Raw genomic sequence first — 14,933 nt, forward strand, 5'->3', positions numbered from 1 at the left:
GTGGTGCAGTGTCCCTTTTCTTTCCATTTCTTGATGACAAAGGCTACAGTTGATTTAGGGACCTGTCGGGCATCAGCTATGCTACGTATACTCATGCCTCCTATGGAGCAGCCTACTATGATACCTCTTTCAAACATGCTGAGCTCTTTCCTGTCCGTCATTTTATCAGCGAATGAACTGAGAAGCCTCCTGCTGCCGTATATATACCCGTCTGTGCTCTCTTTTCCATTAGGAGTTCGTTTCAGAGTTGAAACCGAGGTGTCCAATGACTTTCTTCCAAATAGTGTATATCCCAAAGAATCAGAGTTTGTAAATCTTCATCCCAAACCTCGTGTGTTTCTTTGGAATATACTGTTTGAAGATGACTTTCCCTTTGTACAAGACCATAGCTTCATCAACTGCTAAATGCTCTGTAGGATAGTAGTATTTAGAGCTAAGCTCATTGATCTTGTCAAAGACAAACCTCAACTTCCACAGCCTATCATAATTGGGATCTTGGGGAGAGGGGTTCTTCGTATTGTCCTCAAAGTGTAGGAATCTGAGCAAGTGGATGAAGCAGTTACGTGGCATCTGTTGTCCATAAAACTGTGTGTAACGGTGGGGTTTTGTGGACCAGTAGTCTCGCCAATGTGTTCTGCAGTCATGTCCCATCAGTAATGTCAAACCAACGAAAGTCTTCATTTCGTCAATGGTCACGTCACGTTTGGGCATTCTCGTTGGGTGCTTTGTGATATGTTGGTGGTAGTACCTGTTGGTCTCAGTCACCAGATGCTGGAAGACTTCTTCGGAGAAAGTCAGTGCAAGAAAGTCCAAGGGAGAGGATGCATTGTCAATGTGTCGAGCCTTCAGTCCTGTCTGTCCTAGGAAAGGTCGGGGGTTGGGAGCAGTCCTACCAATTCGGGGAGGGGGTTGCCAGTCGGATGGTGCAGGAGCATGATGAGGGGAAGGGGAGCATCTTTGTGACATATCAGAATCACATTCTGATGATATATCAGAGGGAATGTCAAGCTCTTCTTCATCCCAATCAGAGTCTGTATCCATATCCTCCAACTCATCTCGGATTTGAACAGAACGGAGATCACTCAGGGCAGCCATGGTCGACTATAAGCCTTTTGGGGCACAGACGACGCTATCACACGTCACACGAACGATGCAAAGATGATAAGAAGTCTTGGGAAGAGTCACACTTCACTCAAAAAATCTTTGGCATTTGGACACAAAACGAGTGTGACGAACGCACAACCTTCCACGAGGAAAAGCTAGAACGGAGTGAAAAAAGCACGCCAATTCTTGCAGCTACTTCCAAATTCTATTTTTAGACAATGCAGGGTAACCTTTGTAGCCACTTGTGAAACACTTGTGCTCAAGAACAAAGGCTTTTCTTCAGTGCGCCTCAAACTTATATTCTTACGACGCAGTTTCAACAACTCCTCTTCCCCCTCCCCCAACCCCCACTTGCGCCCCCATGTAAAACATTCCTTTTGACCTCAGGTACCGATAAACAAACTTCCTTCGAATGCAGCTTCCAGGGGTGAGAAAAATGCATTGCTCTAGAACAACAAAGCCGGCCTTCCTTCGTCAGCAAATTTTTCCCTTGAAAAAAGATGCAAAAAAGAAGTCACCTTTTCCCCACCATTTTCATGAAAAAAAACGTGCAACTATCATTTCTGTTAAATACATGTGTTAACAACAATATGAAAAAAGAAAATCGGAATTCTAGCCAAAAATAGCGAAGTTATAATGTAAAAACTACGACCTTGACAAAGCATCTCGATCGAGACGATCGGGCACCTGAGGGTTACCTAAGAGCCCACAACTTAATATTCTACTTAAATAATAGTGGAAACTTAGAAATATTTCAGGGCAGTCAGATAAGTTTTTGAGAAGTGTACATGTGGGTATGTTTGTTTTGGTTCACTGTATGCAATTGGCCCAGTTCAGAGTTTTCATCCCACAGAAGAATAAAAAATCAAGTAAACAGAGTTGACATTGGAAATGAACTTTTGCAGAACTTAAAAGCAGATGATGAAGCAAAAATTACACCAAAACACGGTAAAATTTGGGACAATTATGCTAAAAAATAGAAGACAAGACATTCTAAAGGAGTTTGTATTTTCATTTTTACAGTGTTTGGAAGTAACTAGTTACAAGTAACAGTTACTTTTTTGAAGAATTGTAACTGTAACTAGTTACTTTTAAAATCCAGTAATCGTAACTGTAACAGAGTTACTTCTTTTCAGCAGAAGTAACGTTTCAACAGTTACTTTAGGACACTTAAATTGCTAACTTGGATGTTTGTAACGTGGAAGAAGAGCTACTTTTGCTACTCTAAAGATTTTCGTCGGATCACCTAAGGCAAAATTTCAAGGCTGACTATAAGCATATCTGCTTGGCCCCCCTGTTGTTCAAAGAGCAGCAGGGAAGGAGGAAGGGGAGCGCATTTAATCCTTCCCAGGTCAAGGTGTCTTGTCTTTGCAAAAATTTCCAGATTTCAACGTTCGTCACACTGAGAATGCAATCTGCTTCAGGAAATCGCGGGGGGGCTAACAAACAGGTCCACTCGGTTGATAGCTTCAGAACGAGTCCTTTTACTTGATCTGTGATAGAGATAGAGAATGCAAGTGCTTTGTTCCTGATTTTCTGCAGTGGTACTAGTTGTAAACCAAAATCCGCGAAATAACATATCAACACCTTTAAGTATGTCAACATGAATCTTAAATAGTCTTTTAATTATTTCGATTTTCTCTTTAAAGTTATGTTGTTTGCCTATGCTAGGTGAATGCTTAGTTATAGACTGAAGGACCATGTGTCGCTTTTTGCTTTGATCTAAAATCTCCCTTAACGGAACACTCATACCGAAGAGACGGGCAACACGGAAGTTTCACACTAAAACGACAAACGACACTTTGGTCAATCTGCATGCACTCACCGTGCGAATGACAAACCGAGGTAATGTGTTATTCAGTCTCAGCATCACGCAAGTGACAAGCGACGCATGCAGCTTGTCGTGTCGCTTTAGTTCGAAAGACTGCATTTATTTCTGAACATTGCTTTCCAAAAGATGTGTGTTGCATGTCGCTTCCGTCTGAAAGTTCAATAAGTGTGTGATATTTTTCCTTACCGCTATAATTCTTATAAGAACTTCTGTGCACTGTGAAAATGGATTCTAAGCTTTCCGCCAGAGAACAACAAAACACTATTGTTCTAAATGTGTATTGTGCACAAAAAAATATCCAGAACTGCAATTCTTAGCTCATTACACAAAGAAAAGTATTCCTGCTCTTACTATTGATAAATATCTCTTTATATAATAAAAGCTTTATAAAATGTTTCTAGGGAGTTAAAAACACATGAACTTTTAAAAGGAGAAACAAATAATAAATTTTATTAAAAGCTTAGCCCACTATATTCTTTGAACAGTTTAAAATGGTTTTTTTAAACTGCCCATTCTCTAACAATTTTTTCACAAAAAGCAGGAATCTGAATCAGTGTTTTATGAATTGCATTTGTATCTAGAATTTTATTACAACATAAAATTAATACCCTTGAATAAATTGAAAAATCATCCCGAGCACCGATCGGCAGTTTGCCTTCATCAACTTTGAACGTTCTTTTGTTTTAATAGAGTATTGCGTGGCTTTAAGTATGTATATTTTACATCATCTTTTTAGTAAGTGTTCTTTCCTATACCTTTAGACCTAAATCCTCAACCAACACTTTCTCGACGAAGCACCCTGTCAGGTGTCTGAAAACATCGCATTAACCTGAAGAAGGAGGTAGTATAACCTTCGAAACATTGTTTGACCACTCTCATGCTCACACACGTAAGTTACTGATTTTTAATATTTTAACCTTTAGTTGATATTCGATTGTGAGCAATTTGCACATTATCAGTATGTTATAAATAAAACACATTTACATCTTCATATGTTTATTTTATTGCAATTAGGGATGGGCCAATATGAAATTTTGGCCGATACTGATACAGTACCGATATAAAATTTACCGATAACCGATATTCTACCGATCCGATATAAAATTAGAAATGGTCCTTGAAGACCCTGAAATTTTCACTGTTCTCCGTAATAAATGTGTGTTTTGAGCTGATTGCAATGCAAAAAAGGTTTAATATTTAGACATTTACTTTTTCAGAAAGTAGGGCATGGATATTATCCATAAAAATCACAACAAAATGGCAGAATTTTGCAATAAATTATAAGATATTTATCGATATATCGGATTGGTAAAATTATCGGTAATTTTACCGATAAACCGATATGCCTATATCGGCCGATACCGATAGAGTACCGATTAATCGGTCCCATCCCTAATTGCAATTAATGATCACCAGTTGTATGTAAATGTTTGCAAGAAAATTTCCATTGAAAGTAACTTTAAAAGTAACTTACAGTTACTTTTCAAGCACCAACTGAGTTACTATTTAAAAATTAACTTTCCAAATACTGCATGTTTATTAGGGAAAAGTCAGTGAAAGTGATGGAATTTTAAAGATATTGCACATTCTCACATCTAGATGTCATATTTTACTTGTTCACTACAGTCTCCCTGGATGTATGATTGTGACGTCATATACAGGGTCCTCCGTTCAGCCTTGGGCCACTTTATGCACAGTGAGGCTAATCGGGACTGGACCTACAGTTTAAAGTGGGATTCGAACCACTGTGCCTCCACTGGGTATGGAACCCGGGACCCCTTGATCACAAGGCGATGATGTTACCACTACACCATCGAAGAGGAGCGTAGAGGTAACGTCGTCGCCTTGTAATCCAGGAGTTCCGGGTTCGATACCCGGTGGAGGCACATGGCACAGTGGTTCGGATTCCACTTTAAAAACTGAAGGTCCAGTCCCGATTAGCCATACTGTGCATAAAGTGGACTTAAAACACCAACTCAATCAATCAATCAAAAACCATCGAAGAGAGCCAAAAGTTGTAAAATTAAAATGCATTGGTGTCCCGTGAAATTATTTGCACCTTATTAAAGCAATATTGTTTACAGCCTGCAAAAAAATTGGATCCAAAATTTTTTTGTTCCCGTCATTGTTCTCTGTAATGCATTGTAAATTACCAGATCCACTATGTGCCTGAGTGAGTGGTATTCATGTTCCACAGGTATAGTGTTATTTTATGACTGTTTTAGTCAAAAGTGCTTCTTTCGAAGATAACAGCTTTTTCGGTGTTTAATCCATGAAAATAATGAAAAATGTTCAGCACGTTTACTTTGATTTTATTTCATTTATTTTACTTCGCGTTTTGTGCCACTTTATGCTAATTTGGGAAGATGGACACAAGTGATATGATGAAATTGATGAATGAATACTCACAAACATCCATGCCCAGGCCAGTAATAGAACCTGGGACTCCTGGCATCGTAGGGTGATGTGCAGAACGATTAGTACCTATTTTGTATTTTGTTCTTATTTGCCTGCTTATTTTGAGAGTTTTTAGTGCCTATCAATCCTCATTCTGTTTATAAGCCCTTATTTAATCTCCCTTAGATTTGAAATAGTGATGACTGTGGATGGTGTAAATTATATAGGACACTGAAAAGTCTCAAAAATTATGTAACATTTTGAAAACAGTTAGTAATTAAACTTGCGAGAATTCTTTCAGTCTTTAATGATGAAAACTTTTCTTAATCGCAGAAACTTTATTTAAAAAGAAAACAAACGAAAAAAAAAAAAAAAAAGCCAAATTATTGTATGGGTTTGAGCCCCACAGGCTCATTTAAGTTGATGCCACTGTCACTGTCCCCTATTTTTGTTTCACTAAACTACAATAATTTCTTTACTCTGGGTGTACTTCTGGCTTCATGGCAATACTGGCATCGAAAGCGTAGGAACAGGAGGGCACAGCCCTTAATAATTAAGACATTTTTTTTGGAAAGTGGCAGATTGGACTTTCAGAGATGCCAATTTTTCTGTAATGACCTGCTATGTTTTGATAATTATTGCAAATTCATTCCTGCAACAAATACAGTTATAATCATTAAAGTGTCAATTACAATTATAATCAAAATAAGCATGTACCTTGTCACAAGAGATGCTGGAAATGTTGTCCTGATGCATCCACATGGTTTCGGCATGTTTTTCGGAAATATCCATTTACACGCAACAGTTCAGCTTCTGAAATTGCTACAGTTTCTCTCCTGACATTCTTCTTCAGTTCTTCTAATGTCTGAAAGTTTGTTGCATTGACTTTATTTTACAATTTCCCTCATAGATAAACACCTTACTAACGCTAACCGATAAGTCAGGGTGACAAAAGAGGAACGGGAGAAGAAGCCACCTTAGTTTAGGGATTGAGATGTCGTGGGTTTGAGTTACGAGATGAGCATGAAACACTTACGTCAATGTAGCCATGCACACTGAATCGGTTGATTTTGCTAAATTTGGCGGGAAACTGGGAAATGGCACAACATGCGATAAAAATGTGAGAGATACATTGCAGAAATGCGAGATTGTTAAAGAAAGTTAAATTTAAACAAGGCTGCAAATCTGAAACTTAGAAAGTACAACAATGGAAGAAAAGCTCTCTCTCATTGATGAAAAACGACAGATGAAGGAAGACACTTCTTGTGATCAAAATGTGATAAAAGTATTGTAGGCCAGTGAATTATTTTCAAAGAAAATTAAATTTGGAAAAGGCTAGATATCCCTTTTCATAACGAATAGTGAGTTTTTTCAAAGATAATTAAATTTAGAAAAGACTAGATATCCTTTTTTCAAAACGAGTTCAACAATGGACGATAGGTCCCATTTCTGCTCGGAAAGGAGAGATAAAGTCACAATTTTTTATCAAAATGTGATAAAAGAATAGTTTCTTTTCAAATAAAATTAAATTTAGAAAGATTGGCTAGATATCCTTATTCAAAATGATTTCACAACGGAAGAAGGTTCCATTGTTCCCTGTAAATGGAACCTTGTTTCGTTAGAGAAGAATATTAATCGTGGATGAATTACCCCACCACTAACATTCCCCATAATTCATTTACAGAAATTTAACCGAGTCTTGTTCTCAATTTGTTCACAAGGTTTCGCACGGTATTTCTGTGTGGAACAGGCACACCTGGGAATTCTGTTGAAAATCGTCTACGAACATCTCTTCAAGAATTTGTAATCAGATAGGAATCGTACATAAAAACGTTTCGTTGTATTTATTGATTGAGTTGGTGTTTTAAGTCCACTTAAAGGCTAATCGGGACTTAACCTACAGCTTAAAGTAGTATCCGAACCAGTTTGTGCCTCCACCAGGAATGGAACCCGGGACCCTTTGATTACAAGGTGCCATCAGGGAGGCCCTACGTTTTGTTGTAATGAGTGCGTGTGTGCCATTATTAAAACTACAGCAAAACACAAATAACACTTGGAACACTATACGCTTAATAAACACTGTATAAAACAATAGAAAATCGCAAGAACACTTGTAACATGTACCCAATTTCAAAATACAACTGAACTGAGATCGCAAAGTTACTGAAATGGAATGGGGTTAAGAAAGAAACCCACAAATTATGCTCAAACCCATGTGTTTCAGTTGGAACTCTGGCACCACGAGGTGTTAGGAAGTTCCCTTTTAGCGTGTCTTGTTACCAAAGCTACGTGGAATTTCCTAAAAACATGCCAAAAACGAGTAGATGCATGAGGACAACATTTTCAACATCCCCCGTGACAATTAACATGCTTATTTCGAATGTAATTGTAACTATAATTCTGAGAACTTGAAATCATTTCGAAGATAGCGGCTTTCATAGTATTGCACGGGAGTTGGCATCCGGGGAGCCGTTAAACGTGCCACCATCAAGGTGCCCAAGGCTGAACGGAGGACCCTGTACAAGTACTCGCAATCCATTCTCCTTATGGAGAGCCGAGATTTACCTACAAAATGATGGCGTCTACCAACATTTGCTGTCTGCATTAAGTGTTTCCTGCTCACAAAAACAATGTGCACATTGAGAAGCTGAAATCCGTGGGAAACGAAACTAGAATTGTTCATAAATGGTTTGTTGAGAAATGTTTGTGCAATTGTAATTGATGTTTCCTTGAAAGAAACATGTACAATAGTTTCACTGACTACGGAAAAATATTTGTTTTATTTTATTTGAATAAAATATATAAGGATTATAGTTAAAATATTTTTCATTACAATTACACATAACCAGGTAGCTCTAAACAGGGCCGGCCTCCGTGGCAGAGTGGATAACATATGCTACAATGCAAGAGGTTCTGGGTTCAAATCACGGTCTGGACATGGGTGTTCTTTGTGAGTGTCCCATCATCAATTTCATCATATCATCACTCATCCTCATCTTCACAATTAGCCAAAAGCGGTGGAAATGCAAAGTAAAGTAAACCAAATGAATGAGATGTAATCACAGTGGTATGTGAAAGGGCTGAGGGGGAATCCCCCTTCCTGGATTTTGCATCCTGCTCCGGTTGCTAATATTTGGTACCAATGCTGCAAGAGTTATCAGCAGCCCTACTTACGAACAGAGTTCGACATAGCAGTTGTAATCAAGGCACCTTGGGTTCAATTCCTGGTGGAAGTACATTGAAGAGCAGTTCAGATTCCATCTTAATCTAAAGATTCAATCCTGATTAGCTTATCTGAGCTCAAAGTTGATCTAAAACAAACAAAATTCGAATTAACCAAAACACACGTCACTAAAGTTTACTTCTGTTCAAATTACTGAATAATTTGAATTATAAAAGTCCACTGTGTTGTGCAACTTGGGTGCATGTTCACCGGAGAAACAAAGACAGTGTTGGACAAAAGAGGTGCTCTCACCAGGGTTTGACTGTTTGCTGGATGATATATAGGTACGAGTAAAATGCCGGAAGCATGTGGTTTGGATGGCATTGGTTTCAAAGTAGCTAGATTGAGTCTAGGAACTATGGTAGTATGCATAACTGATATGCATAATCTTTCCCAGCATTTACCAAAGGATTTGTTGGTGTGGGTGGCAATAGTAAGATTGGGATTTTGGGTGGATGAGCAGTGATTGTTGATTGTGAGGTCCAGGATTATTCAGGTTTTGCCCGGATAAAAGTCATAAATTCTTATCTGTGCCAGATTTCTTGTGGCTGTTATGATAAATGCTAAAACATTAGTGTGGTTACTAAAACATTAAGTTCAAGAGTGAGTGCTCTCATCTCCCATAAGAAATAAATGTGATTTGGAGCACGCATCCACTAACAACTGTAACATGAGGAGACATCTATAATCTTGTGTTCTCTTTTTTCCTAATGCTCATACGTATTTTGACATAATGGAATTTCCACCTTATGCAAAACTTTACGTCATACCTTTCAAACTTAAAAGTTTAGTTTGAAACATTATTATTTTAATATTATTAAGGTATTCTCCGTTGCCAGTTACTGTATATCATTTGTAACCTTGAAATCCTGTAAATAATTCAATTGCTCAAGTACGATATTAGGAGGTAACTGAGTAACACTATCTAAAGGTCCACAACTATGACAAAATCTAGGGACAGTATCGAGACAAGCCAAAAGTACAGTATTCCCCTAACGGGACCATTTGTGATATTGTTACCATTGATTATAATAAAGTTCAAGTGCATATTGCACCCTACCATGAAGGCACATTTAGGGGATATGGGGGCATGGCCCCACACATTCTCGATCTCTGCCATTGTGGAAGTGATGTGATCAGCACCATGCTCCAGCTGCCTTTATCTCCCAGGGTTGCCCCCAGGTACCCATTGATTAGAGGCTGGTTGAGTCCCAGAGCTGCTTTATGTGGGGACAAGGCCGGTAAAATTCCAACTGTAGATCACCCACACCAGGAATTGTACCCAGGTCTCCCACATGGCAGTCAGACACCCTATCAACTAGACCACCAGGCTCTCATCATCAGTAGCAATAATTATAAGCATACATATCAGCTCAGCACCCTGAAAAAATTAAGACTGGAAAGCATATTATTTTATTTTTAATGGATAAAGTCTCAAAGAAAATTATTTATTAACTTAAAATCAATAGAATACAGGTGAAACTATATCAATTGACTAGGTTCCATATTTAATTCCATTACTGACATGAAAAGCAAACTTTCAATATTACCACATGCATGTTCAAACGAACACAAACACAAGAACGATTACATGGAACATGCATTGTTTTTCAGCAAGTTAAATCATACAATAAATATGCATCATGTAGGGAAGAAATAGCTGCACAGTTTGCTACTGAGTTGCATCTTCTGCTTTACCTTCTCCCTCACCTTCATCTCCACCCTCACCTTTATCTCCACCCTCACCTTCACCTTCATCCTCACCTTCACCTTCCTCTTCCTCCTCTCCTTCCTCTTCCTCTTCACCTTCACCTTCTTCCTCAATAATCTCTTCGAAAGATTCTCTTCCTAAAGGCAGTGGGTTAGGTTCAGGTGGCAAATTTTCTGGGTCAAATTCAGTGATGTGTGTGCAACGCCAGATGGGAATTAGATCAAGCTTCACGGGTGGCATTACCTCCTCCTCTTCTCCTTCCACCTCCTCCTTTTCTTCTTCCTTCGCAGTTGGTGGTTCCTCCTCTTCTTCTAACTCCGGATCTCTGATTAGGAGGTATGTGCCGTACTGCATGCAGCCAGTGTCAAAAACATAACATCCTTTTCCTTTTGGCTGTAAAGAGAACAATGTAAATTTGTGATCTCTTCGTAAAATCTACCATGTTTTTCTGTAACGAGCTACTTTTTGAAATAACTAATTGTAACTTGGAACTTTTTGAATTAACTACTACCGAAATTAAAGAGATGCTTTATAATTAGTGTCTGTGAACACACACATGTGAACCAGCGAACAGGATTTAATTTTTTACCCCACCCTTGACGGCAGGAATAAATATAAGGATAACATAATAAATTCAAGTCAATAAAGTTACTAATGAATGCTCTTTTAGACATACGTTTGAAAGCAATGTTTTGAACCAACTAGCAGACTGAATCCAATAGTGGTTTGAAGCACATGCATTGTTTTATTTACCACTTTGAACCGAACATGTAACATGTCTATAGTTATATTTCAGCATAATATATAACTATATATTGGTTGATGCATAAATTCATAGCGTTTGTGTTTGGTGTTGCAACACTGCGGTGTTAGGAGTTTGTTTATCGTTTAACGTTTATCAAGTGGAGTGGCATTGTTGTGCTTGTGAATAGGAATAAAAATATATAAATAACTTACGTGAGTGAGTAGGAATGTTTCAGAACGATGTTTCGGAAGTCTGTACTACTTCCTTCATCAGGTAATAGATGTGTCCTTGTGTTCTACTCAACACAGATGGAAGTCACTAGGGGACTGTAATAGGTCTTCTATTTTTATTTGTTTTAGTTGTTGTTTTTAACATGGGGAATTTTTAACCAGCGAAGATCTCCATTGGAGTTTTTATGCCTTCACCGTAAGTTTTTACCTTTTTCATCCTCAACCTGAATCCTGAACTTACGGTTTGACAACGTGGTACCATGTTTGGCACCTAAAGTTTTTTATTCTATTACCTGATGAAGGAAGTAGTACAGACTTCTGAAACATTCCTACTCACTCACGTAAGTTATTTATATATTTTTATTTGAATTGATAGTGAGTAAAATGCACCATTGTAATATGTTTGTGAATACGCATTGAATTTTACAGATTTGAAAAAAAAACTGTGTTAGTTATGGGCTAAATAGTGTCCAGTGGGGGAAAAAAATATTTCCGACATATTGTTCTGTCTGAGTTTAACATAGGGGCAAAGGCAGCGGAGGCAGCTCGATATATTTGTCCCTTGCACGAGAAGAATGCCAACGGGGAAAGCAGGGCAAGAAAATGTTCTTTCTCATTACAAAGAGGGCATTTTTGACTTAAGCATTTCTCCATGTTCAGGAAGACCATCGAGCTTTAATGAAGACAATTTAAGCACTTTAATCCACGAGGATCCACATCAGTCGACTTGATGTGATGAACTGTGACCATTCAACCATCGTGTGACATTTGCATTCCATAGGTAAGGTTCAGGATACCGCATACTTTCATCAAAACAACCAAATCAACGAGTAGACCGGGAAGACAGCAACAAGTGCTGTGACATGATAATGCACACTCACATTCTGCTAACATGACAAATGCTGCTATGCAGTGTTGAGTTTTGGGTTCTCTCTGTTCTTCGGTAATTCAGGAAATGGAGTAAAGAATACGACTGAAGTTTCAACACAAACAAAAGTGTATAATTCACCAACACCATAACATAATTATTACAATAACTCACATAATGGTATAAATGCGAGAAGCCTCGTCATGAACGACGGCTATGACTTTTCATACATACTCGACAGGAACAATGCACAGACTGATGACGAACAACATTTAATAATCAGGTCTGGCATTCAAGTTCAATTGGTATACGACACTCTCTCACCCTTCGGCTGAAGAGACTCCCGTTTCATGGAGTTTGCCCATAGCGGTCAGGCGGTCGTCTTGGTCTCTGTGATCTCCTAAGCGGTTGATTGTCGCAGGTAGCATTTGGATGTTCCACTAGATCTTCAGTAGCAGGTACTGGAAGATAGTCCTCCTCTCTAACAAGCATTGGGTTGTTTCTGTGCGGTCGACTTTGATTTCGGACAAAGGTGTCTTCTCTAACCTTGTCGGGATACCTCTTAATCTTCGAGAGATGAACAACAATCATGTCATTATCTACAATAACCTTCGCCATCTTCCGGCCCATCAATTTAACAATTTCGCCAATTTTGTACTTGGATCCATGGCTGAATTGTTTTTTGTGATGTTCCACAAGTACCTTTTCCCCCAGCATAAACGGAACGGGACTAATAGGCTGATTCTTGGAACCATTAGACGCGTCAAAAGCGGAAATGTCTGTTCTTGGCCGGAACTTGAGCAAACATTCTGCTGGACTATACCCGTGCACTGGAGTATTCCTTAATCTGCCTAAAAGCTCAAGAACGAACTTGTCCATCTCTCTCAACGTGATGCATGAACGATTTGAAAAGTTCTTTTCTAGTAAGTTCTTCACCACCCCAACATTCCTTTCAGCTAGACCATTTGATTGGGGGGTGTACGGAGCTGAGTGAAGAAGCTTGATATTCCTCTTCGAGCAATAAGAGTTGAACTCTGAAGATGCAAATGGTTGGCCATTGTCTGTAACATAGGTTTTCGGATATCCAAAGCATGAAGAAAATTCATCTAAATAACCAATCATGATTTCAAATTGCATATTCTTCACTCTCCATATAGATATCCAATGAGAATAAGCGTCAACCAGCAACAGGAAATTCATGTCTGAGAAATGGAAGAAATCAAGATGAACACGCTCAAAAGGCTGCGATGCAATAGGCCACGTTTCGAATGCGGTACCCGGTACGTTGGGCCTGTTATTGTATCGCAAACATGTGTCACACAAAGACGTAACCCTCTCAATATATTCGTTCATTGTTCTTCTGGAACACGATGAACGAAGATATTGAGAGGGTTACGTCTTTGTGTGACACATGTTTGCGATGCAATAGGCCACGTTTCGAATGCGGTACCCGGTACGTTGGGCCTGTGTATCGCAAACATGTGTCACACAAAGACGTAACCCTCTCAATATCTTCGTTCATCGTGTTCCAGAAGAATGATAAACGAGTTATTTCCTTCATTTTGCATGTTCCCTGGTGGAATTTGTGCAACAGAGATAGGACACTTTGGATACAAGATTCAGGTACGACCAGTCTTTCGCTCCCTTCTGTATGTGGACATCATATCGCCTGTCGAATATTTTTCTGAGAGGATGACCTTTTGTTCTCCCGATGAATTGTGGCCATCTCCCTTGAACATACTCGAAGACTTTAGAAAGTTCAGGATCACGTTGTGATTCCAGCGAAATGCGCGTCAACACCAAAGATTCAATAAGATTAAGGACAACCGGCTCAGCTGTCAACTGACATGCAAAATCATCATAATAATCACGAACTGGATCATCTGCAACACAAATTCTAGACAATGCATCAGCCAACTCAACATGAGGCGTGTAAACAGTTTTGAAGTCATATTCTTCCAATACTAACTTCCATCTGTTGATTCTGCTGATGGCTAAAGCAGGCAGGTTACTTCTAGGATCCAGCAGGTGAGATAAAGGTTTCGAGTCGGTGAACGCAACAAAATATCGTCCAATGAGATACTTGTGAAAGTATTTGACTCCACGGACTAATGCAAATGATTCCCTTTCCAATTGAGTGTAGTTCCTTTCCGCAGCGGATAATGTACCGGCCATACACATGATAGGCTTTAGGATTCCGTTTATTTTGTGCATTATGGCTGCTCCCGTAGCTGTAGGAGATGCATCCGACATCAGGTATAAGTCCTTACAAGGATCATATACTGTGCGTACTAAGTCCTTAGATAGCAGATCCTTAACATCCTGGAATTCCTTCTGATGAACATCTGTCCATGACCAGCGCACCCCATTCTTCAACAAATCATATAAACTGGCAACACAGTCAGCTAGGTTTGGCAGGTACGAAGCGTAATACGTGACCATACCGAGAAATGACTTCAGTTCGCCAACATTAGTGGGTGGCTTACACTGAATTATTTTATCAATGTTTTCTTTCAGAGGACGAATTCCCTCCTGTGAAAGAGAATGGCCCAGATACTTCACATTTTGCACAAAGAACACAGACTTTTGTTCATTTATGCGGACGCCATAATCAGAGAAAAGAAAGGTGCGTTATCATTGCACTCCTCAAGAGTAACTCCTCCTACTAAAATGTCGTCTTGGAAAATGGAAACCTTGTCTACACCCATCAATATCTGCTCCATCGTGGCTTGGAAAATGGCACTGGCAGAGTTTACTCCGAAGGAAAGCTTCAACTGTCTGAATAACCCGAATTCCGTGTTGAAGACAAGGACCTTCTGAGCCT

The 14,933-nt window shown here is 39.1% G+C and overlaps 1 protein-coding gene across 1 annotated transcript in view; it reads right to left on the reverse strand.

Moving 5' to 3' along the window:
* Positions 1-9,993: 9,993 nt before the first annotated feature.
* LOC145988355 (radial spoke head 1 homolog) overlaps positions 9,994-14,933 on the reverse strand; it is a 132,174-nt gene continuing 127,234 nt past the window's right edge. The window contains exon 4 of the mRNA XM_083123231.1: positions 9,994-10,659. Within this exon, the coding sequence (XP_082979357.1) occupies positions 10,228-10,659 (432 nt within the window). The 3' untranslated portion in view covers positions 9,994-10,227. The remainder of the gene's footprint in view (positions 10,660-14,933) is intronic.

Source organism: Lepisma saccharinum, chromosome 5 (assembly GCF_977018435.1).
Source record: "Lepisma saccharinum chromosome 5, izLepSacc3.1, whole genome shotgun sequence".
Taxonomy (NCBI): domain Eukaryota; kingdom Metazoa; phylum Arthropoda; class Insecta; order Zygentoma; family Lepismatidae; genus Lepisma; species Lepisma saccharinum.